The following is a 21,807-nucleotide window of genomic DNA, read 5'->3' on the forward strand; positions in this document are numbered from 1 at the left end:
CCTAAAAACTTGTATCAGTAGCATCAGTAGCTTAATTTGTAGCTCAATAGAATAATAAAATAGAATTTCACTTCTGATTATCACCGGATTGGTGCTGTAAAATTGTCACACTGATATACTTCAGTTTTGGAAAAGATTGAGGGCAAGGCCACGTGCAGAAATGTGCCACAGTGGTACAGGGAAGTAAACCACACGTACACACACTCCAAACCCTACCTTCTTCCCAACAGCACTGAATGTGTCCAAAAAACCTGCATGGAAATTGCCTGCAACTGGGGAAACCAGATTTCCTGCTTCATTGGGACAGCTCCTGCCCCCCCCCCGTGCTGCCTGCTGTCACTAAGGGCCAAACTACAAGTGACGCCTTACACAGGTTGGACACTTGTCAGCTTCTCACAAGTTTTGATGGGAAATGTAGGCATCCTGGTCTTGCAGCTGTAATGGAGAACCAAGCTGTAAAACCAGGACGCCTACATTTCCCATCAAAATTTGAGGTAAGCTGACAAGTGTCCAACCTATGTAAGGCGTCACTTGTAGTTTGGCCCTTAGTTGAGCGGCAGAGGAAAACGGGGGAGATGGGGGGCACAATTGGCACCCAGCTAACTCCATGACATTACTTCCGGCACAAGCCACAAGTGATATCATCATATAGGGGCCCCATCCTACATTTGCCCATTTGGGGCTAATGTTAACATGTTGCTCCTACACGATGACATGACTTCTGAGTAGGGATGTGCGTTTCGGCTTTCTGAATGCCGAAAGAAAGCCGAAACAAAAGTGTTTCGGATTCTTTTGGGTTAGCCGAAACGTTTCAGAGAAAGCCGAAACGTTTCGGCTAGCCGAAAGAAAAAAAGCCGAAACGTTTCGGCTTCTTTCGGCTATTCAATGGGAAAATGCCTCCGTCTTCCCGGACGTCTGGGGGAGGCATTTTCCCACCGAATTAGCCCAAAATTGGTGGGGACCTTCCTCTAACCCCTCTCTAAAACCCCCCCAAGTTTCAGACCGATTGGACTTTGGGGGGGCATGTTATGGCCCCCCAAAGCAGGTCCCCTATCCTCCCATAAGAAAGCGAAGGAGCAGCATATTGTTAGCATGCTGCTGCTCATCTTCTTCATTATTTCCTATGGGGAAAAAATGAAGAAGCAGGCTTCCTTTGCCAGGGGTGGCATTTTGCATGCAAAATGCCCCCCAACCCTCTGGGGCCCTTCTCCCACCCTTCCTCCCACCCCCCACCAAGGCTCAGCCTGCTCCCACTTGGGGGGGCCATTTCATGGCCTCCCCAAGTAGGTGCTCTGCTCTCATCTCTACCACTGACAGCTGGGGGAGGCTTGTCTTGCCAGGGGTGGCATTTTGCATGCAAAATGCCCCCCAGCCCTCAGGGGCCCTTCTCCCACCACTCCTCCCACCCCCCACCAAGGCTCAGCCTGCTCCCACTTGGGGGGGCCATTTCATGGCCTCCCCAAGTAGGTGCTCTAATCTCTACCACTGACAGCTGGGGGAGGCTTGTCTTGCCAGGGGTGGCATTTTGCATGCAAAATGCCCCCCAACCCTCTGGGGCCCTTCTCCCACCCTTCCTCCCACCCCCCACCAAGGCTCAGACTGCTCCCACTTGGGGGGGCATTTCATGGCCTCCCCAAGTAGGTGCTCTTTTCTCTACCACTGACAGCTGGGGGAGGCTTGTCTTGCCAGGGGTGGCATTTTGCATGCAAAATGCCCCCCAGCCCTCAGGGGCCCTTCTCCCACCCCTCCTCCCACCCCCCACCAAGGCTCAGCCTGCTCCCACTTGGGGGGGCCATTTCATGGCCTCCCCAAGTAGGTCCTCTCAGCCCCTAAAGTCCACCCCTTACAGCCCCACACAAACCCAATTCCCCCCCAGCTGCCGCACACAGACACAAATCCCCACATTAGCCCCTCACAGACCCAAATCCACCCCCACCTGCCCCACACCCATAACCCCAGGAACAGGCTGGCAAAGGCCAGCCCTCTCCCTTTGTTCCCTATGCTGGGAACTTCTAAACTCTCTTTCCCTGGGCAATTCTGCACAGCCCAGGGGTGCCACAATGGTGGGCACACTTCTGAGTGCCAGCTGGTCCCTGTGAAAGAGCACCTGAACCACAGACACCCTCCCTCAAATTCCCCCACCACCTACAGAGATGGCTGGCCAGCCAGCCCCATTGTTCCCTATGATGGGAACCAACTGCGCAACAAAGAATAAAACACGAACAACAAAATAAAGTTTTTTAAAAATTATTTTCTCCCTTTCAAAGTACAAGTAGGCAAAGCATTATGACACATTACACCAGCAGTCCCCCACACAGAAAAATTAACACAACTCACTTAACATCAGAGAATCACAAAACACGATTCCTGTCAAAAACACTTTATTTCTTGAACAGCTTTAGGTTACACAGCAGGGGGGCACACCAAAGGGCATGGCAGCAGTATCTTACACAAAAATAACACAACTCACTTAACATCAGAGAATCACAAAAGCACAATTCCTGTCAAAAACACTTTATTTCTTGAACAGTTTTAGGATACACAGCAGGGGGGCGCACCAAAGGGCATGATAGAAGTGTACTACACAAAATAATACAACCCACTTCACCGTTTTTGACAGCAGTTGTGTTTGTGTGATTCTCTGATGTGAAGTTCCCAGCATAGGGAACAAAGGGAGAGGGCTGGCCTTTGCCAGCCTGTTCCTGGGGTTATGGGTGTGGGGCAGGTGGGGGTGGATTTGGGTCTGTGAGGGGCTAATGTGGGGATTTGTGTCTGTGTGTGGCAGCTGGAGGGGAATTGGGTTTGTGTGGGGCTGTAAGGGGTGGACTTTAGGGGCTGAGAGGACCTACTTGGGGAGGCCATGAAATGGCCCCCCAAGTGGGAGCAGGCTGAGCCTTGGTGGGGGGGTGGGAGGAGGGGTGGGAGAAAGGCCCCTGAGGGCTGGGGGGCATTTTGCATGCAAAATGCCACCCCTGGCAAGACAAGCCTCCCCCAGCTGTCAGTGGTAGAGAAAAGAGCACCTATTGGGGAGGCCATGAAATGCCCCCCCAAATGGGAGCAGTCTGAGCCTTGGTGGGGGGTGGGAGGAAGGGTGGGAGAAGGGCCCCAGAGGGTTGGGGGGCATTTTGCATGCAAAATGCCACCCCTGGCAAAGGAAGCCTGCTTCTTCATTTTTTCCCCATAGGAAATAATGAAGAAGATGAGCAGCAGCATGCTAACAATATGCTGCTCCTTCGCTTTCTTATGGGAGGATAGGGGACCTGCTTTGGGGGGCCATAACATGGCCCCCCAAAGTCCAATCGGTCTGAAACTTGGGGGGTTTTTAGAGAGGGGTTAGAGGAAGGTCCCTACCAATTTTGGGCTAATTCGGTGGGAAAATGCCTCCCCCAGACGTCCGGGAAGACGGAGGCATTTTCCCATTGAAAAAGCCGAAAGCCGAAACAAAGCCGAAACAAAGCCGAAAGCCGAAACGGCTGGCCGTTTCGGCTTTCGGCTTATTCGAAAGAGATTCTTCTTTCGGCTTTCGGCTTTCGCCGAAATTTTTTGGCTTGCACACCCCTACTTCTGAGCCACACCAGAAGTGACATCACCAGTGAGGGCCCCCCCCCCCCCACAACAGTAAGTCTCTACCTGCAACAAAACTAATCTTGCAAGCGTACAGACTTAACTTGTAGCTCTGTCAGTTAAAGTGAAAGGACTAGTACTCTGTGCTCTCTTCTTACTAAATGTCAGAAAACAAAGAAGATCGGCCTTTGGAATGAGCTCTTGTTTCCCTGTTGCGCCCCTATAAACCTGGATTTCATTTTTGAAACATGGGCATGATTGGCAGTTGTCTGCACGATGCACAGAGACTTTACATGGCCAATTAAAAGCTCTTAAAATAAAGGCCAGAAATTCAGCAAGCCCTACCACCATAATAATAACATTTGATTTATATACCGCCCTTCAGGACAATTTAATGGCCACTCAGAGCGGTTTACAATGTGTTATCATTATTCTCATGACAATTACCCTGTGAAGTAGGTAGGGCTGAGAGAGCTCTGAGAGAGCTGTGACTGACCCAAGGTCACCCAGCTGGCTTCAAGTGGAAGAGCGGGGAATCCAACCCAGTTCTCCAGATTAGAGTCCTGCCGCTCTTAACCACTATACCAAACTGGCTCTCTGGTATGCTATGGCCACCTCAAGTCTCTCCCTTACGTGATAAGAAAAAGATATATGAGAAGTTGTCTATGAAGAAATAGTTGTCAACAGTTGTTCACACAGTTACTAGGCAGAGCTAGTATGGTACTAGGCAACATTTTCCGTCACATACTTGAGGTCAGAGACCAAAGTTGGTGGAGCATGCGTATTACTCTCATTCTACCGCTGCTCCAGTAGCTTCCCATCAATTATTGCAAAATAGTAAAAAGTCCAGTAGCACCTTTAAGGCTAACCAACTTTACTGAGGCACAAGCTTTTGAGAACCACAGCTCTCTTTGTCAGATGCATCTGATGAAGAGAGCTGTGGTTCTCGAAAGCTTATGCTACAATGAAGTTGGTTAGTCTTAAAGGTGCTACTGGACTTTTTACTATTTTGCAACTACAGACTAACACGGCTAACTTCTCTGCATTATTACTGGGCTCAGTTCAAGGTTTTGGCCATCACATATGCAGCCCTTTGGGGTCTTCGCCCCTCGTATCTGCAGGACTGCTTCTCTCCCTGTGCTCTGCCACAGCAGCTTCACTCACCAGAAGCAGGGCCTTCTCAGAATCAACATTTGCCCGTCCGCGCACACTCTCTTGCTGTGGTCCTTATGGAACGGCCTGCCCGAGGAAGCTAGGAAGGCTCTCGCTCTCCTGGCTTTCTGCAAACTACGCAAAACGGGATTATTCAGGAGGCCTTTCTTAACACAGGTAGCAGGGCTGTATTGTAAGGAAATGGTTCAGAGAGATGCATTTGGTAAGGGACATGGACTGTAGACTACACTACTGCAAAATCAAAAAGAGTCCAGTAGCACCTTTAAGACTAACCAATTTTATTGTAGCATAAACTTTCGAGAATCAAGTTCTCTTCGTCAGATGCATGGTACGGAAACTGCAAACTACTACTGCAAACTGTAATACCGCTGCAAGTAAGCTTCTGTGTCGTGTAAAATACGCCATGCTAAATGGTTTATGCTTTGTTTTGGCATTGTTTCAACTCTGTTATTAGATTTTTGCTTGTTTTCAAATTTCTACAATCCATACCATATTACATTGCTCACAGAATGACCCAGCTGTTGATAGTCTCGACTTAAAACGGCATAATCTGCCTTGAGTCTCAGCGAGAAAGGCGGACTATAAATATCAAATAAGTAAGCCAATATGGCATTGGAAATGTTTTTAGAAATCTAAAAAAAGTCAACTTTCGGCACATGAATAGTACTGTATGCCTCATAAAAAGGTTTAAAAAGAAAGTCTGATTCAAATAAGTTGCAGAAGAGGGGGAGAGTAATTAAATTCAACCCAAATGCAAGAGAGAGGGGGGGGTGTATTAGGAGACTGATGAAAAAGAGTGCAAAAGAAAAACCAATTTTATTTGCTTCCCATCTCTGGCCCCGATATTAATTAGGATTTCTGTGTTAGCTCAGAAAGCCATTAATTTCCTTTAAAGCCACACTAATCCCTTTGTAGTGCAGATAATGGGTACACATTCTACAGCCATCTTCTGTCACGGCTAATCCAATAAACGAAACAGCATGGCTGCTGCAGCCCCACGATCAACTTGGCCTGGGCCTTCTCCTTTCTGTCAAGCACAGATGACACTTCAAGTTTCTCCCACATTCGTAACTGTTGTTCTCCCCCCCCACCCCTGCCGCTACCCTCCCTCCTGCTACTAAAGAGGTTTGCCTGGCTTTTGTTGAATAACAGAACCCCCCCCCCTCCTCCCCAAACTGTTCACAGGCAAGCATTCTCTCTGCCATCTCTTCTCTACAGCTCCCAGGAACTGATTTCATCTGTTCCCACTTCAAACCAGGACAATACCCGCAGCCAGCTTAATTAAAATTCAAAATTGGACATATTCTTCAGGGTTTGCTGGCGCAGGCAGGCCGAACCACAACCACCACCTCCCTCCCCTCCCCCTGGGCCTGCCATCACTCAGCCTGCCTCGCTCCCTCGGCCCAGCCACCTCACCTGCCTGAGGTACCAACGCCACATAATACCTCCCCACTGAGTGCTTTCTGGGCCACGTTTCCCATTGCTATCGCTACACAAGGAAATTAAATCAAGCAAATTGGAGCCCATCACAGCAAATAGGAGATAATCACAGTAAATAGCCCACATCTAGGGTGGCCTCTTCTTTTTTTATTAAAGGAATTTCTTGAGAAACGGAGACCAAAAGAAGAAACAGAAGAAAAAAACACCGGCTAAGAACAGCACAGGATTTCTCATTTTGAAGATTATACTCCTTGCCTTGTTTGTATTATATCTTATTATAATTTTCTGTGTGCGTGCTGGCTGCATTTTGAAAACAGTCGCTCAGAGGGGTTAATGTTCTTTTCCCCCAGTGCTGAACAAGAAGAAATTAGAAAGCAGTCAAAGGAAAGCTGGAGATGTTTCTAGGGCTTGCTATCTTATTACGTTGGTGTCCTGGTCTGCAAATGATGTGAAGATGTAAAGCAGGGCCTACTGGCTCCAGCCAAAGCTCCGTCTAGTCCCGGGTTCTCTCTCTGGGAAACTTAGAGTGATTCCGCACACGTTGGATAATGCACTTCCAATCCTCTTTATAGTTCATTTGGAACGGATTTTTTTGTGTGCGGAACAAAAAATCCACCTCAAACGATTGATGAAGTGCATTGAAAGTGCATTATCCAACGTGTGCGGAATCAGCCTTAGAAGAATGGCATAGAGCAGCAGGTATTCAGTCTACCTCTGAGTACCAGTTGCCAAAGGACCAAGACACTTCTCTTGGTTATTGGTCCTTCAGAAACTGATATTCAGAGGTACGCTGCCTTCAGACATGCAGGTTCCATTTCGATCACACGACTAACGGCAGTTGATCCTCTATGGAAGCATCTAACTCTCTTTCAAAGTTCCTGCTCCTCTGCAATTCTTGAATGCCTCCTTCATTCCATAAGTGCCAAAAAGTGACTAGCTGGCAAGGAGCTGGGGCTGTTACACAAGTGGAGACTGCACTGCAGGCATGCACTGCGGATAGTGTTTACGACTGAACATAAGGCAGGGGTTTTTTTCTGGGAAAAGAGGTGGTGGAACGCTCAAGAGGGAAATGAGGAAGAAACACACGGGAGTCTTTGAAATCATGTTATTTTCAAGCACTATCGCTGAGTATTTTCAAGAGGTGCCGGAACTCTGTTCCACCGCGCTCCCGCTGAAAAAAAGCCCTGACATAAGGTATGATCAAGGCCAGTTGATCAGTCCCCTAAGAAAGGAGTAACTCTGTTTCGGATTATACTGCAAATACTGGAGTGTATCCAGACACTCTGCTCAGCCAAACTGGAAATCTTCCTTCAGCCTAGAGATCTTTTCACCAACCTAAGTGGCTCTTCCTCCAGGATCTTTGGGCTGGAGGAGGGCTTCAAACCTTGCTGAGCAGAGTGGCTGGACCCACACCACTGTCACTGTTGAGAACACCCCCCATGTGTAAGTGGCAACTAACCTTTAGATTGTGTGATGTTGCATCACTAGGTTACCTGAGATCCATGGGAGGTCCCCTTTCCCCCCAACCTTGCTCGAGTTTGGGTCACTTGCCCCTAAGTTAGCAGCAAGCACCTCCTCCTGGGCCCATTCATGTCACCACAGCAATTTTCTTCTCCCTTCCCCGCTAAGTCACTTCTGCAAGAGGCTGGGGCTTGCAATTTCAAGTATTTCTGAACAGAACAGAAAATTCAGGAAGTAGGAAGCAAACATACACAAGCCCTTGCCAGCTGTTACCCCGATTTTTTCTTTGCATTTATTAACTCTGGCCACTGGGCAGGAGAGCCACAGAAACATTTCAGCCCTGCCATTCTTGGCAATTCTATGTACACGTAAGCTCTCACAGTAAATATGGAGTGAGGGTAGAGAACATGAACACACCGGGAAAACATGATCCTTTGTATGCCAAAGCACGCCCCGTGTTTCTTGATACAGAATCTCTCGGGATTTGGCGTCCAAGGGACCATACAGACTGATGCATCTGGCTTTTTTACATAATTTCTTCAGTCCTCACAACAGAAACTACTGGGAAAAGAATCTTCGCCAAACACTTCTAAAGGGTGTGGCTAGTGTCCCTGATCCAGGTTTCAGAACTGGCTGCCCTTGGTACCAAACCTGAACAAACATAAGCCAAACTAGTATTTCTCTGGCCCTCTCAGCAAAGAAATATTCACAACTATTACACTTTCAGAGACAGAGTTATTTTCCCTGTTTCAAGAACAGGAAATCAAGATTTGAGAGAGAACATTTTGCCTAAAACGACTTACTGAGTCCACGATGGAGCTGGGTTCTAAAGCCTGGCTTCACAAGTCATAACGTATATACACGAAGTGGCCTTATACTGAGTCAGACCCTTAAGAACATATGAGCAGTCCCGCGGGATCAGACCAGGGGTCCATCTAGTCCAGCATCCCGTCTCACACAGCGGCCCCCCCAGTTGCTATGGAGGGCCAACAGCATAACACCGAGGCCTACGGGCACTGTTATTTGGATCTGTCCAATCCCCTTTTAAAGCTGTCTATGCCTTTGGCCATCACTACATCCTCCGTCAGCAAATTCCACATTTTAATCACGCGTTGAATAACGAAAGGTTTCCTTTTGTCTGTCCTGAATCTACAGCCCATCCGCTTCCTCAGATGCCCCCAAACCTGGGACCTTCTACATGCAAAGCAGATCCTCTACCACCTGAGCCATGGCCCCTCCCCACCCCAGTTCTCCTCCTGACTGTACTGCCTTCCTCATTACAGAGAAGATAAACACTGAACAGAAAAGCCAGTTGCAGGGAGGCACGGACACTTACCAGTGTTCCCTTGAATGTCCTCTCCTTTCTGAAATCCAGTTGGCATGAATGTAAGCTTAGGGTTTCTGTTGCCTTGACTAGAGGGTTGCTGCGGAGGTGTGCCATTTAAGACCACCCCCCAGTCTATGTGGCTGATATCGGACCGGGACCGGTTATGGCCTGGCTTGAAGGCCACCTCCTCGCTTTGCACTATGATGTCGTTCACCGAGTGGGGCCGCTCCCTCCTCCTCTGGCCTATGTTGAAGATGTTAAAAGTGGACTCCTCCCTCTGCTCCACCCAGGAAAGGTTGTCAGGAACTGTTCCCCTCTGAACTCCAAGGCGCTCTTTGGCAGGAAACGCTTTCTCCACTTGGGCTTCCAGAAGGCCGTTTTTGCAGTGTTCCCAAACGAGGCTGTTCTCCCCTAAAGAGGCCATGCTCCTGAAGTCTCCACAGGCTGCAATCTTATTAAACACTTCATGCCCAACAAGTTCCGGAACCTCCTGGATCCCATAAACCTTTGGCGGCTGCACGCACTCGAGCTTGGCATCGAAGGTGTTAAAAAAGTCTTCGGTTACCTCCAAGGCTGGGCTGATATCCTCCACTTCTAAAGCCTCCATTTTGTTTCGGGGTCAGAAGAATTGGAGTTTTGGTTTTTCAGCGAGTTCCAGGAGAGTCGGCAACGGCCTTTATCTAGAAGGGAAGGGTCCAAAAGAACTAGCGGAAGCTCTGGCATGTGACGTCAGGAGGAGTCGACTTCCGTTCGGAAGTGTGCCCATGAAAAACTGCTTTCCAAACTTTCTAACAAAGGTGGGGGGAGAGGCGCACGGGCTGTTTAGCTGAAATGACCCACACAATCTGGATGTTCCTGCAAAAACATAACACAAAATTGTATTATTGATATTAGGTTTTTGTGTAATGATTAGAGTGCTGGACTAGGATCTGGATTTGAATCCTCCGTCTGTCTCGGAAGCTCCTGGGGTCAGTCACTGAGTGATTCCGCACACGTTGGATAATGCACTTCCAATCCTCTTTATAGATCATTTGGAATGGATGTTTTCATGTGCGGAACAAAAAATCCACCTCAAACGATTGATAAAGTGCATTGAAAGTGCATTATCCAGCATGTGCGGAATCAGCCATTTTCTCTCAGCCCAACTTACCTCACAGGGCTGTCATTGTGAGGATAGATATGGAGGAGTGCAGAATCATACTGTAAGCTGCTTTCGGTCCCTGCTGAGGGTTTTAGGTACTGCAATGGGGTATGGAAGATTTTGAGAGTTTGGGAGGGAGCGGTGATTTCATAAAGAAATGCTGTTTTAATGGTAACCAAAACTGTTCCACATGTCAGTAGCCTGCCAGATTTCTTGCTTTTTATATTGTAAAGGATGGAGCATTGACAGAACAAGAGCAATAATTTGCAGATTAAGAAGACGGTCAGAGTTAGAAAAAAAATAGGCTGTTTAATGACAGGGTGTGGAGGACTGGGACTGACAGGTTTATATTTCATCCTTTGCCTAAAATGCTGAGTTTAATTTACATAATCAGACTAGACACTTGAAGCAGACGTGTGTGTAAAGTCTCTTGCCATAATCAAGAGGCACTCCACAATTCTGCCGTTGTTGTTTTTGCCACAACCAACCAAGTTGGCTAACCAAGTCATCCATAACGCACAGAGGATAAAATGGGATTGATCTGACACCACTGTGGGGGAAGGTCCAGCTGAGACAAAAGTTAGCCTGAAGGTCATCCAGTGAACTTCATTACTAGTGTGGTAATAGAGTGCTGGCAACCAGATTTAGAGTGCAATCCTATGGAGAGTTACTCCAGTCTAAGCCCATTGACTTCAACTGACTTAGACTGGAGTAACTCTGCATAGGATTGCACTGTTAAACCACCAGTCAGACATGAAGCCTGCTGGGTGAGGTTGGGCCAATCGCAAGCTCTCAGCCTAATATTCCTCACAGGACTGTTGTTGTGAGGAGAGAACAAAGTATGCTGTTCCAACCTCCTTGGAAGAAAAGTGGAATAAAAATGTGCTACAGAAATAAATAGCTGAGTGGGGACTGCACGAGTTTCCTCCTGGACAAACCCGCCACCCTCGCCAATATATCACACTGGTTTGGCATCATGTCAGTAGCTTCCTGCTCTTCAGACTGATTGTTGAAGCATATGACCAGAGGCAAGAGAAATCACTGAAAGGAAACGTGTCCGGCCAGACGCACCTACACACTCATCCCAGAACCTCAACTATACAGGCTCGCAAAGACAAGTCCAGGGCAACACACCCCACAGCCACAGGGATGGAGAACAGAAGAACTGAAGCAGCACTTCCAGGGCACGCCATCAGCGATACCTGGAAGGAACCCACGGGGAGAAAGGCAGGAGCTATTTCTCCTTATTTATTTGGGACACTTTTAGCCTGCTGTTCAGCGTAGCATATGTGGTTTGCCCCTCCCCTGTGAGACTGGTCTGGCTAAGAGTAGATGACTGGTCCAAGGTATCCATTCCACTCATTCTCGGGGTTTCCTAATACAATCCTAATCCATTTGTTGTCTACAGTCTATACTTCTATAAAAATTCCCTTGACATTTTCATCTCCATACCCCCGCCTCTGCACTATGAAGTCTAGAAGCTCATTTGCACTCCCTCTCTTTAAAGTTTAAAACATCAGGATTTCATCAGACATCCAGTCGTAGCTGCACAACTGCAGCCTTGCATTCTAGACCTCTGTTAAAAGGGACACAGGCGTCCAGACAAATTTAGGACTGCACTGGGCAAATATCTTCCTTTGAACCCAGATAGAGCAGAGCAACAGCAGAAGGGAGGGAAACGGAAAGACTATCTATTCTCATCAGAAAGGGAGGAAAAACTCATGCCTGGAACGTTTCACAAGCTCAAGAAAACAGGAGAGCAAGAAACCAATACTTTGCGTTGCTTGGTAGCACCTAGGGTTGCCAAGTCTGGTTAAGGAAATTGAGATTTGGAGGCAGCGCCTCAGAAGAGCGGCTTTTGGAGAAAGGAGGAAATTCAGGTATAATGCCATAGTCTCCAAAGCAGCCATTTTTCTCCAGGCCAGCACTCTCTCTCTCTCTCTCTCTCTCTCAAGACAAGTGTCCTGACTGACCCATCAATCCCAGCCCAAACCCCTGGACCCAGAAGCGTGAAATTTGGGCAGGACATTCCGTTTGTGATGTAGGGGCTCACTAAGAAGGGATTTTAAGAAATTCGTCCCCTAAGGGGGTAAAAAGGGTAAAAAGTGTTTTCCCATAAGGATACAGCTTCCCTGTGTGGCTGGCAGGGTGCTCCCCATCCCCAGCCAACTGCCACTCTTCCCTGAGGTCATTTGCATATGCGGCCTTGATTGGTCATCTCTCCAACATTCTAAAGAGTATATACCTGCTACTGGGCATCACTGAATGTGTCCTGAGGTAAAAATACACCTCCCAGTCTAGGGTTGCCAATCTCCCTGTGGGGCCTGGTTTTCCTGTGTGGCTGGCAGGCTGATGGGTCAGCTGTGGAACTCTGTGTTCTGAGGTAAAAATTAGGCAAAGGAAATTGCAGACAGTTGAAGAAAGACAGTACAAGACTCCTGAAAAGGGATTTTATATAAAAGTCAGTATGGCAGCTGAGTTTTTAAATGTTCGTGGGGAGATGGTACACAACCTTTCTAGGGTCCATTTCAATGCAAATCCCTCACATGAACCTGCCGAAGTGCCCACCACACCATCCCTCCCTCAGTCCAACTCCACCTCACAACTCTTGCAGCCATCATCTCTTACTGCTCCAAGAAGCCTCCTGGCAGATGTTGCGCAAGATATACCGATGCTAAAAGGAGGAAGCAACTTAGAGATGCAGCAAAGAAATATGCACATCATACTCCTGCGGTGCACTGAGCAGCAGTGGCCAAGTACCAGCAAGTCCCGAGTCCAAGGGAAAGGTGACCATCCCTGCAGGCCTGGGCACAGCAGTGATGACCCTAGCAGACCTAACAGCCACAATATACCCTGATATCTCCACTATCAGGGAGTAGTCCATGGACAGGCTGTGCAAGCTTGCCATTCTGACCCCCAAGAATGACAAGGCTGCCATCATTAATGAAACACAACTTAACTCCCTTGAAGGGGCAGAAATGGAGTACAGATCTGTGGATTCAGTGGTGCAAACAGATGATGCGGTCCACTACCCTGTGAAGTTCTTCAACATGCTCAACCCTCCTGGCTTCCCAGCCCACAAGCTTCTCATCAAGGTGGGCAGCATCATCCAGTGATGTTGGTCCAGAACTGCAGCTCACCCAAACTCTGCAATGGCACCAGACTACGAGTGAAAGCCCTCCACAGGAACATCACTGAGGCAACATTGTTTATTGGCTGTGCTCGGAGGGCGGGGGAGAGTTGGTGTTCATACCACGCATACCATTCATACCATCAGATAACCTCTTCAAGTTCAAGAGACTGCAGTCCCACCTCAAGGTCTGCTTTGCTATGACAATCAACAAGTCCCAGGGGCCGATACTGAAGGTGGCAAGAATTGACTTGAGGGAGGACTGCTTCTCACATGGGCAGTTCTATGTGGCCTGCTCCAGAGTGAGCTCACCCAGCAGCCTGGTGATCCTGAGGGGAAAATCACCAATGAGATCTACAAAGAGGTCCTTCAGTAGGAAAAAAAAAAAAGGTTGTACGTATTTTTCACTTTATTTATTGCACTACAATCTTTTCCTTTTAAAAATCTCTTCAATAAATGTTACATTTCGAAATTCACTTCATCAGTTTTAGGCATCAACATGCTTCACTTTATTTAAACACCTTTGTGAAGCTTGTGTACTATGTTATTATACTACAAAACCAACTCACCCCCCCCCACCACCAAAAAATGTTACATACCCATAAATATTATAACTGGAGTTAAAGTAGTTAAATACTGTAGTGAAGCACGAGCATCAAGCTAGTCCATATAGATAGATAGATAAAGACAAGTGTCCTGACTGACTCATCAATGCCCAGCCCTGGACCTAAAAACATGAAATTTGGGGAGAACATTCCTTTCATGATGTAAACACCCACTAAGAAGGGATTTTAAGAAATCCCCCCACTAAGGGGGTAAAAAGGGATAAAATGTGTTTTCCCAAAGGGATACAGCTTCCCTGAATGGCTGGCAAGCTGCTGCCCACTTGCGCCCCCGCCCACTACCAGCTTGGCCACTCTTCCCTGATTGGGCCAGCCTTTCAAGGTCATTTGCATATGCAGATTGATTGGGGGTAACAACATTCCACACCTCATCCCTCCCCCCAGAGACAGTTGGTACTATGCTATTATACTACAAAACCAACTAAAAAAATGTTACATACCCATAAGCATTATAACTGGATTTAAAGTAGTTAAATACCGTAGCAAAACATGGGTATCAAGCTAGTTTTTTATACAGGTATCTTAATCAGTCAGCCCAGTGGATAAATATGGGGTCAAGATCTGTACAGTGAGTAGCTACACGCCTGATTTGTAATGGTTTCATTTCAACTGCTGCCTGTGAAAGGATTCCAGTGTCAATGAAACTGTGACAATCTCTTTACTGCTTGTAATTCAGACAGAGCGCTAGACGTGCTGCTCCAGCCAATAAACAAAAACGAGTAACTCAAGCAGTCGCAAAATATCCCCTGCACAGAGACACTGTATTTGATTCCCACAAATTTAAACAGGCAATTAAAGCTAGTTCAAAACCAATCAGTTCCGCAGGTCTGCTTCAAACCCCTTTCATTATCTGGTACTTTGGTTGGCAGGTATCCTACCGATTCCTTTATAAAACTTTGTTTCAGTTCCGCTGCATCATTCATTCAAGTTTGTCCAAAACAATTTCACAGCCAGAAGACACATTCTGACTGTAAATGACAAAGTGGAGGCTCAGCATGGTAATGCAATAACAAATACACTACGACATCATGATGCAGTGAGTCCCAAGGACCAAATCTTAACAACAACACTGACTTTGTTCACCACTCTGAGTGTGGCATTAATCTGGCCAGAAGGGCAGTATATAAGCATACTGTTGTTATTTTTATTAGGGAAATCCTGAAAAAGTGTGTAACCCATTTTCCTCTGAAAAAAAGGATGACCAATAAAAACATATGCCCACATCATCACTACAGCCAAACTCCTGCAGTTCTAAACTCAGAAACATTTTGTACCCTTTTGAGGAACCCCTGTCGCTGGTATCAGAGTCAGTTTAGCCCTATCCATTGGCGACGCTATTATTTATTGATTCATGTTCTTCATTTACACCCTGCTTTTCTCCCCTATGGAAACCTGAAACTGCTTATATGGGCCTCGTTGCCTCCATTTTTATCTTCACAACAGCCCTGTGAGATAGATTAGATTGAGGGTGTGCAACTGGCCCCTAGTCACTCAGTGAGCTTCCATAGCAGAGTCGGGATTCCAACTGGGTCTCCTAGATCCTATTCCAAAACTCTAATCGCTGCACCACCCCAGGCTGCAGTTTATGGCTGTGGTTCTCAACTACTAGGAAGTGGGATCCACTTAGTTTATTTCTGGGAAGCCACATGACGTTCATTGGAAACTGGCAGGAATGGGAACCTGAGTCACTGGAGAGCAAGATCCAGGTCCAACAGCACCTTAAAGACTAACTAGAGTTCCAAGGTATGAGCTCTGGCTGGAGGCATTCCACATTCTTAGCCAAGTCATGGGCAGAAAAAACAGTGAATGATGCACAAATAGAAAAACGGGAGCTTTCAGAACACAAGATATTTACTGCAGCCCTCTACGAGCTATTCTAAGCAGGTTTACTCAGAGCCCTACTCAAGTCTATTCAGTGGGGCTTCCTTGGAGGAAAGTGTCCTCAAGATTAATTGCTGAAGTCTCAATAAGAAAATAACTTAACAGTACAGCAGGATTTTCAGTCTCCTTACTCAAAACACAGAAGAGGTCCCGTTAAAGAAAACCAGCCCCCTCACATGGAAACAACACCATGTTCAATGCGAAAGGTATTCCTCCTTGCTGCCAAACAACGATTTGTACAGTTCCACTGAGATCTGACCACACTTCTCAGCCTTTTTTCTCTCTGTGCACCAGTGGGATGTGCCCTCATGCCTCCTGAACAGAAACCATCACAAGTGATTAGCAGTTTGCCTCCTTCACAACTTCCAGTTTGAAGCTGCTCCGGACGGCCTGGAGTTATGGAAAGGAAGAAATGGCTCAGTGCAAAGGCAGCAAACCATGACTCATGGGGGAAAGCAACCTTTCCAAAGTGGCGGTGTGTGCCTCACCCTGAGTACATATACAAGCACAGTAATGCTCAGAAGCTGGGTAGGGCTGGGGGTACGGTACCTTACCTGGCCTTCTTGAAATTATCATCTACCAGAACTGATGCAGCTTTGAAGCCGAGTCCCTCCCATACCACCACGCCGCTCAGCGCGGAGGGCAATCTGAACTCCCCTCTGTCTGGAGATCAGGGGGCGGGGCCACCGGCCATGTGACCATTTTCAAGAGGTGCCGGAACTCCGTTCCACCACGTTCCAGCTGAAAAAAAGGCCCTGCTAGTGACTATCTCAAAGGCCGGTGGCAGGAACTCTCTTGCAGGCTCTGGCAGGATGGCATCTGGCACAGCCGGAGCATGGTCAGCAGGGGCTTTTGGAGTGTCAGGCCCTTTCTGGTCCCCCGGGTCCCGGCTACTCAGGCTCTTCCTCTTGAGTACTGTGAGTCAGAATCAGTCGGCTAGTCAGGAGAGGTCATGACAGCAACCAGAATCTGAGCTGGTGGGACGCAAGCATGAAGAAACCTGCCCCCATCCCTGCCAAACAACAGCCTCTACTGCCTTGCATCTACTCTGGAAGGAGAAAATAACGGCTGTGTTTCCTCCACTGAGTGGCCTTTTTCACTTCCCAGATCATCCCTTCCTGTTTCACTACCAGAACGTGCACTTGAGTAATGCAGAAATGTGCTGACTTAAATTAAAAACAAACCGACCCTTTACACGTGCATGGTTTTTCTTCAGGCTCCAGAGGCAAATCTGAAGCGTCATCTAAGCTCAGCACAAAACAAAAGCAAGTTATACAAGCATGGAAACAGAAGCTACTAGAGATGAGGTCATTAAACCCCAGGGAGAGACTGGAGAACAATCCTGCTAGAGTTTTTTAACCATTTCAGTTGGATGGTTTCTGCATCCGCCACAGAAAAGAAGGCAAAGGGTGAAAGATTAACATCAAGGCTTTTGTATTTTATTGGTTTAAGAGAGAGGAGCAACTCAAAAATTAATCAATGTGGTAACTTCAAGAGATGCTGTAACTCCCTCTTGTCTTTGACTAACAGGGATGCGTCTACACGTTTCCCCATAAGTAAGTCCCTCTGTATTCAAGTGACAGTCCAGTATTACATGCCAACATTACATTTTTGTTGATTATTCCAGTTCTTATTTCAAGGGAAGTTTTTCAAAAATCATGACATTGACAGATTTATGGGTAGTGATCACATGCAGCACAAGTGAGGGGAAGGCCAAAGGGATCCTCTCTTCCAAATGAACCTAATTCAGAAAACTTAAACTCTTTATTATGGTCAACATGAATTAGCCTTCTTGAAGAAAAGGAGTTACATCCAAACAGCCTGCAGACAGCAAAGGTTACTAGTCCACAATTTTTTAAAAAATAAACCTACCTCTGGCCACCCTTGAGAGAGCTTTGCCCCCAATTCTATGGGCTTAATGCATTAGCTTTTAAAAAATAGATTCCTTTGCCATGTCTCCACAGCAGAAAATTGACTTTGTATTGGTAAATAAATCAAGACAGTTTAGCTGGTATCTACACAAGAGCTGCCCATAAATAAGAGATGAGACAGAAGTTGATTCCAATTTCTTGTTTGCAATTCCTGGTTCTTTATTCTCCAAGCCAGCCACAAATACTGGTAATATTTAAATAGCTCCACACCCCAAAATAGATCATATGTCCCTGAAGATGCTACCATGCAAGGTGCTATTCAGTGGGACCTGGTCCAATGCTTAGTTTCTGAACTCCAAAAAACACATTGTAGGAATCTTACTATATAAAAAGCCGTATTGGCGACTACTCCCTTTTTAACTCTGCGCAGGCACACTCTGGCCTACACAAGGATAAAGAGTCATCACCAATACTGCTTGCTTAGGAGGATGTGGGGAGGCTCGATGCGCTGGCGTGCCCCTCCTTAGGCTCTGCAGCAGCCGTGGGAAAGTCCAGCGCAGCCCAACACTACCACCAGCCTGGCCCCAAGCAGACCAGGGCATCGCAGTGGGCCCTGGAGTGATCCTGCACGCCACATTGGCCTGATTTTGGTCCCAAATGGGCGGAAATCCAACCGGTGCAAAGCGCAGGAGCAGCACTCCCATGCTCCACACTGAGCTGATTTCAGCCCATTTGAATCTGAATTGGGCCTGTTTGGGGCAGAAATTGGCCCACTGTGGAGTGCAGGAGCACTCTAGGGCCTGCTGCCCTAGCAACGTTCCTGCGCTCCACAGTGGGCCAATTTCGGCCCCAAACGGGCCCAATTCAGCCTTGAACAAGAGCACCGGAGCGCTGTTGGAACAGCACCATGAGCCCTGGAGTGCTCCTGCGCTCTGTACTGGCTCAATTTCCGCCCATTTGAGGCCAAATCGGGCCACTGCTGAGCGCAGGAACACTGCCAGGACAGCGCAACGGGCCCTGGAGTGCTCTGACACTCTGCACCGGCCCAATTTTGGCATGCTGTGGAATGCATTAGCGCTTTTAGAGTGGTGCCATGAGCCCTGGACTGCTCCTGCTCTCAGCTGCAGGCTGTTTTCTAGAACCTATTTTTTAAAGAATGGGCTTGGTTGCTAGTGGTACAATATAACATATATCAACTGTAATAAAATTCCATCAAATCTTTATTTGCAAGGCTAAAGTTAATTTCCTGTTCCCTGTCTGCAATTCCTTCTTGTCCTGTCCAACAGCAAAGCCTGGATTTTGCACAAACATAGCTACACTAGGAGTTCCACCGTATTGTGCTGCTAGGTGGCTGAAGAATAAGATTTGAGGAGGCTGCGCCCCATTATCAGTTTTGGACTATTACAGCTCATGCATCACTGGTTTCAGAGATGTATTTGGGTGGTTCAAAGCCTATTTGGAGGTGCAGCATCCTCAGAAACGCATTCTTCAGCTAGTTAGCAATGCAAATCCAGGGGGATTCCCGAGATGTCTCATGCTATTTGTTTACACTGACTTACACCTTGTAATCTGCCTTGAGTCTCAATGAGAAAGGCAGACTATAAATAACGGAAGCAAAAAAATACATTTATATTATGCTAATCTTGCATTTTTCTATTTTATTGGTTATTACAAAAGAATTTGTGGCAGTGAAAAATATTAGGAACCAAGTCACAAAATCTGCTAGAACTAAGTTGTGTGCCAACCCTAAAACATATTTGGTCCTGTGTAAGTAGGGCTCATTTTGAGGGGGAACGCACAGGAACGCAGTGCCAGTAGTTCTCCAAAGAGGTCACATGTCAGGTGGCCCCGCCCACCTGATTTTTGGCCATTTTGGTCCCGTTTTGGCCTGGATTGGGCCCCAAATGGTCAGAAGCAGGCCTAAAACAGCCAGGATTGGTCCTGAAACGGCCAGGATCGGGCCTCTGTCAGGTGGTGGCTCACTCTCCCACTCAGCAGCGGCCCAATTCTGACCATTTTGGGCCCCTTTTCAGCCATTTTCAGCCCCTTTTGCCCTTTTGTGCCCAACTTCAGCCCTGAATGGCCAGGATAGGGTCCAAAACAGCCAGGATAGGTGATGCCAGGGGATGAGGCATATGCAAATCAGTTATGCTAATGACACTTCCGGTGATGGCAAGGGGGCATGACATAAGCTAATGAGTTATGCTAATGAATTCCTGCAGCTCTTTTTCTACGAAATGACCGCTGTGTGTAAGATATACATTACCTAGAAATGCAGTCCCAAACATCCATTTTCCTGAAATCATATAAAATTGCCCAACACTAAACAGTTACAGATGAAAAATAAATGCATATTTACAGATGTTTCTGGGACAGTTATCATAAGTGGTCTTTCTCTTAACTGTCTGCTCTCTGGAGCTGAAATAAATGTGCCATCAAAGAAGTCAAAATTACCTGCTAAGCTGAGGGAAAGAGTTGCCAACCTCCAGGTGGTGTCTGGAGTTCTCCTGGAATTATGAGCGATCTCCAAACAACAGAGATCAATTCCTCTGAAGAAAATAGCGGTTTTGGAGAGTGGAGTCTATTGCACGCTATAGCATGCTAGTTAAGGGGGTAGTTTGTGAGCCAGCACTCTGCTGGTTCAACTTCCACAACAGCCATGAGTTCAGCAGGTGGCCTGGTGTAAGCCACTCCTCTCAGACCCAGCTCCTGAGCTGTATTGTGGGAATAATAACACTGACCTTGTTCACTGCTCTGAATTGGCACTAATACGTCTAGAAGAGTGGCATCTAAGTGTACTTATTATTATAAGGGCACTCCTGTAACGTAGTGGTTAACTGGTTGGGTTGTGAGTCAGAATGCTGCTGTCAGAATGTTGAGTCAGAATGTTGTGACTCCCATGACATCTGTAGGTGGTCCTGGGTAAGCCACTTCTCTCAGCCCCAGATCCCTAGCTGTATTGTGGGGATAAGAATAACTTCGTTCACCACTCTGAGTGTGGCACTAATCTGTCTAGATGTAAGCACAGTTATTATTATACTCCTCTGAGAGCTCTGTTCAACCCACACCCTCCCCAAATCTCAAGGAATTACCCAAAGGGGGCTTGGCAGCCCTAACATACCAAGAGAACGTACTTTGAAAGCACTGTAAAAAAAAAGTCTGAGTTCTTCTGGCTCAAGATTTTGAATGTGTAGTGGTTAATAGTGGCAGGACTCCAATCTGGAGAACAGGGTTTGATTTCCCACTCCTCCGCTTGAAGCCAGCTGGATGACCATGGGTCAGTCATAGCTCTCTCAGTCCCACCCACGGCACAGGGTGACTGTTGTGGGGATAATAACAACATACTTTGTAAAGTTGTCCTGAAGGGCAGTATATAAATCAAATGTTGTTGTTGTTATACCACACACACCAATCTCAAAGACAGTTTCAGGAAGGTAACCGTGTTGGTCTGCAGTGGAAGAGCAAGACTCGGGTCCAGGAGCACCTTCAAGGCCAACCCCCAGATCTTGCTCGCCCATCTCAAAGGCAGCTACCACAGAACATGGCTGAAAAATGAATAAAACCCAGGCTTTCACCTACATAACTTTATAGCTGAGTGGGGCTTCTCCTGTCCCTGTCAGGGCTCTTTTGTTAAGCAAGCCCGGCTAGAACGACACCCACAGGAGGACCGGACCTGGGACTATTTAAGAAGCCCCCAAAACAAAATGAGCCCACCACAAAAACCCACCTTTTGGGCAGAGGAGGGCGAGCAGAGGCCGGCCTCGAGAGCAGGGCGGGTCTCCCAACGGAACGCCCCCAGCCCGTTCCCCCGAGAACAAGGGCAGCCAGGAGCACACCCGGACGGCGTTCCCGACGCACCTGCCCCTGCGGAGACAATGACAGCCCCGGGCTCCAACGCCCTCCGCCTCCGAGGCACCGCGCGGCCTTCCTCCCGGCAGCCAGGCGGCCTCGTCCCCGACCGCCCCTCTCTCCTCCGGCAACCACCTCCCTCAGCCGCTTCGGACTTCTCTGTTTACAATCCGTCTGCGCCCGTGCGCTTGCTAAAAGCCGCCGTGCAGCCGCAGGAAAGGGAAGCCGACAAAAAAGGTTCCGGTGTGCATCCCCCACCCTTTCCTTTATGCATTGTCCCTCGGCAATCGCCTATAAAAACAGCCTTAAACATGAGGAACAGTTCATAAAGGAAAGAGCAAGCAGAT

At 47.5% G+C, this 21,807-nt stretch overlaps 1 protein-coding gene across 1 annotated transcript in view; it reads right to left on the minus strand.

Moving 5' to 3' along the window:
* The window catches only part of PLEKHM3 (pleckstrin homology domain containing M3), a 104,035-nt gene extending 82,473 nt beyond the window's left edge, over positions 1–21,562 (minus strand). Inside the window, exons 1-2 of the mRNA XM_054972020.1 lie at positions 21,339–21,562; positions 8,975–9,820 (exon numbers count right to left, since the gene is read on the minus strand). Coding sequence (XP_054827995.1) covers positions 8,975–9,572 — 598 coding nt within the window. The 5' untranslated portion in view covers positions 9,573–9,820; positions 21,339–21,562. The remainder of the gene's footprint in view (positions 1–8,974; positions 9,821–21,338) is intronic.
* Positions 21,563–21,807: the final 245 nt, after the last annotated feature.

Source organism: Eublepharis macularius, chromosome 2 (genome assembly GCF_028583425.1).
Source record: "Eublepharis macularius isolate TG4126 chromosome 2, MPM_Emac_v1.0, whole genome shotgun sequence".
Classification (NCBI taxonomy): Eukaryota; Metazoa; Chordata; class Lepidosauria; order Squamata; family Eublepharidae; genus Eublepharis; species Eublepharis macularius.